We start from the raw sequence: 2,235 nt of genomic DNA, 5'->3' as shown, positions 1-2,235 counted from the left end.
TATTATTATTATTATTATTATTATTATTATTATTATTATTATTATTATTGTTATTATTATTATTATTATTATTATTTGGAGGCCAATTATGTCAGAATTGACCCTCAATATTAAGAGCTACATGAAGGAACTCTTTCATTATCAGAGTTTTGAAACCAAGAAGCAGCGGAGTAATTATCTCATAGTATTATCCCATTTTGTTGTGGATTATTTTTTGGGGANTTATTATTATTGTTATTATTATTATTATTATTATTATTTGGAGGCCAATTATGTCAGAATTGACCCTCAATATTAAGAGCTACATGAAGGAACTCTTTCATTATCAGAGTTTTGAAACCAAGAAGCAGCGGAGTAATTATCTCATAGTATTATCCCATTTTGTTGTGGATTATTTTTTGGGGAGGTGCAGCCTGTTACACTCGGTCCATCTGTACATTTCGCTAACTCGCCTATAAATAATTAGGTCAGAGCAGAAATGTATCTGATTGCACTTCTCTCTTGGTTGCTCGATCAGATTATAAAAGGCCTGGTACAGATTAACACGCCGGGACGAACAGATGTAAGATAATTCTCGCCTTTGATGCTGGAAGGTAAAAAAAAAAAAAAAAACAGCTACAAGATGCTGATAAATAACTGAAATAATTGCTATAAATATTTAGTCCCAATAAATAATGGCACTAACCAATGTTCTGCTTGTAATTAACATTAAACACTAAGTCATACCGAGGCCTTACCTCAGAGACAAAAACGAATAATAAAGTACACCAGATATTGTTTGACTCAGTGATGAGTGTCAGTCAAAGTCAGGGTGTATTTGTCTGATGGGTGATGACAACTGCGTCTGATCCCCTTGACCATGCAGGCTCCTTTACAAATTAACAGCTGCCTGGGAAGCTCGCTGTGAAACCAACAACCTGACGGAGGATGCAGCAAAGTTTGAGGCCGAACTAGAGAATTAAATCATAACTATAATAATCTAATAGTTTGTTGTTGTTTTTTTCTCAGGATATAGTGAATCACCAAAGAGCCATCCTTGGCACTATAGTGAGATGTTGCAGCCTTTTGCAGAATACAGCCCAGACCTGTGAGGCTGCACAGATTAATTGGACATGCGGGCTTTGTGGTCATGAGGAGACAAGTATCATCTCTTTGCAAGTATCGTCTTTTTGGCACGCAGAGACATAACAGCATGACACATCATTGGCCTGTACGTGACAATCTACGGCTGAGAGGTTCAGTCTCCTCTCCTCTCCTCATCCTCGGCCGAGTTAACTAAACCCTGCTCCTGCAGCAGCACAGGCTGCACTCGCCAAACCGCTCTCCAGACTAATCATCGACAGAAACAGGACGGTTAAAAAAAAAAAAATGTCTTACGTTGCAGTGGCACTCCGAGGATCTCCGGTAAACTCTTTACAGGACTCTCTGTCTGTAGGACCGCCGCACTTTGCATCATCGTGATCCAAACCGGGAGACAAATGCACGCACATACACCCGCAACACGGTGGGCGCACTCCCCCGTCCTGTCTTGTGGAGAAAAAAAAAGTAGGCTATGAAGATGATGATGATGGTGTTGAGGCCTCTCTCCGCTCTGCAGGGCGATCTCCCTCGCTGTCCCGTCAAGCCTCTATCCCTGTTATTTCTCTATTCCCGGGAAGATGTCCGTGCCGCGCCGTGCCGAGCTGTTTTGGAGTGGATCAGAAAGGCTGCTGGGTCCATTCAGCGCTGCAGGGGCGGCGGGGCCTGACGTCACCGCGGCAGAGGCTCACCAGGAGGCCAATCGGAGCGCAGGAAGAGGAGGCCCCCCAGGACGGAAAGCATCCTCCTATAGGTGTACGAGCGAGGAGGAGAAAGGAGAGGAGGAGAGGCGTCTAACACGGTATATGAAAATGTCTCCGGAGAGGCGGGACCTTGTTCCTGTGGAGACCATAAATAGCTCACTGCAGTGGCTCTCCGGAGGGGCCCCGGGCCAGCAGGGGTCCCTCTGGAGAGGAAGAGGGGTCCCATACAGCCAGGAAAATAAGGAACAGTTTCATTTCACTTTTATTTATCTTCTTAGAAATTAAGGCACCAGGGAAGGGATGAGCAGACTTCACTGCTACTCAGTTTATATCCTTAAATTCCTCTTCAACACACACACCAGACAAAAAGCGACTGTAGATGGGAGCTTAATGGATGCTCAGCAGGTGGGATGGTGATACTGAACTATTTCACTGAATTAAATGCATCTTTCTT

The 2,235-nt window shown here is 43.7% G+C and overlaps 1 protein-coding gene across 1 annotated transcript in view; it reads right to left on the bottom strand.

The window, feature by feature from the left end:
• The window catches only part of lhx4 (LIM homeobox 4), an 18,467-nt gene extending 16,957 nt beyond the window's left edge, over positions 1-1,510 (bottom strand). Inside the window, exon 1 of the mRNA XM_022738455.1 lies at positions 1,378-1,510. Within this exon, the coding sequence (XP_022594176.1) occupies positions 1,378-1,456 (79 nt within the window). The 5' untranslated portion in view covers positions 1,457-1,510. The remainder of the gene's footprint in view (positions 1-1,377) is intronic.
• Positions 1,511-2,235: the final 725 nt, after the last annotated feature.

This window comes from Seriola dumerili, unplaced genomic scaffold, assembly GCF_002260705.1.
Source record: "Seriola dumerili isolate Sdu_G_001 unplaced genomic scaffold, Sdu_1.0 BDQW01000002.1, whole genome shotgun sequence".
Lineage (NCBI taxonomy): Eukaryota > Metazoa > Chordata > Actinopteri > Carangiformes > Carangidae > Seriola > Seriola dumerili.
The sequence above is the reverse complement of the archived record's forward strand: the minus strand, read 5'-3'. Positions and strand labels throughout refer to the sequence as shown.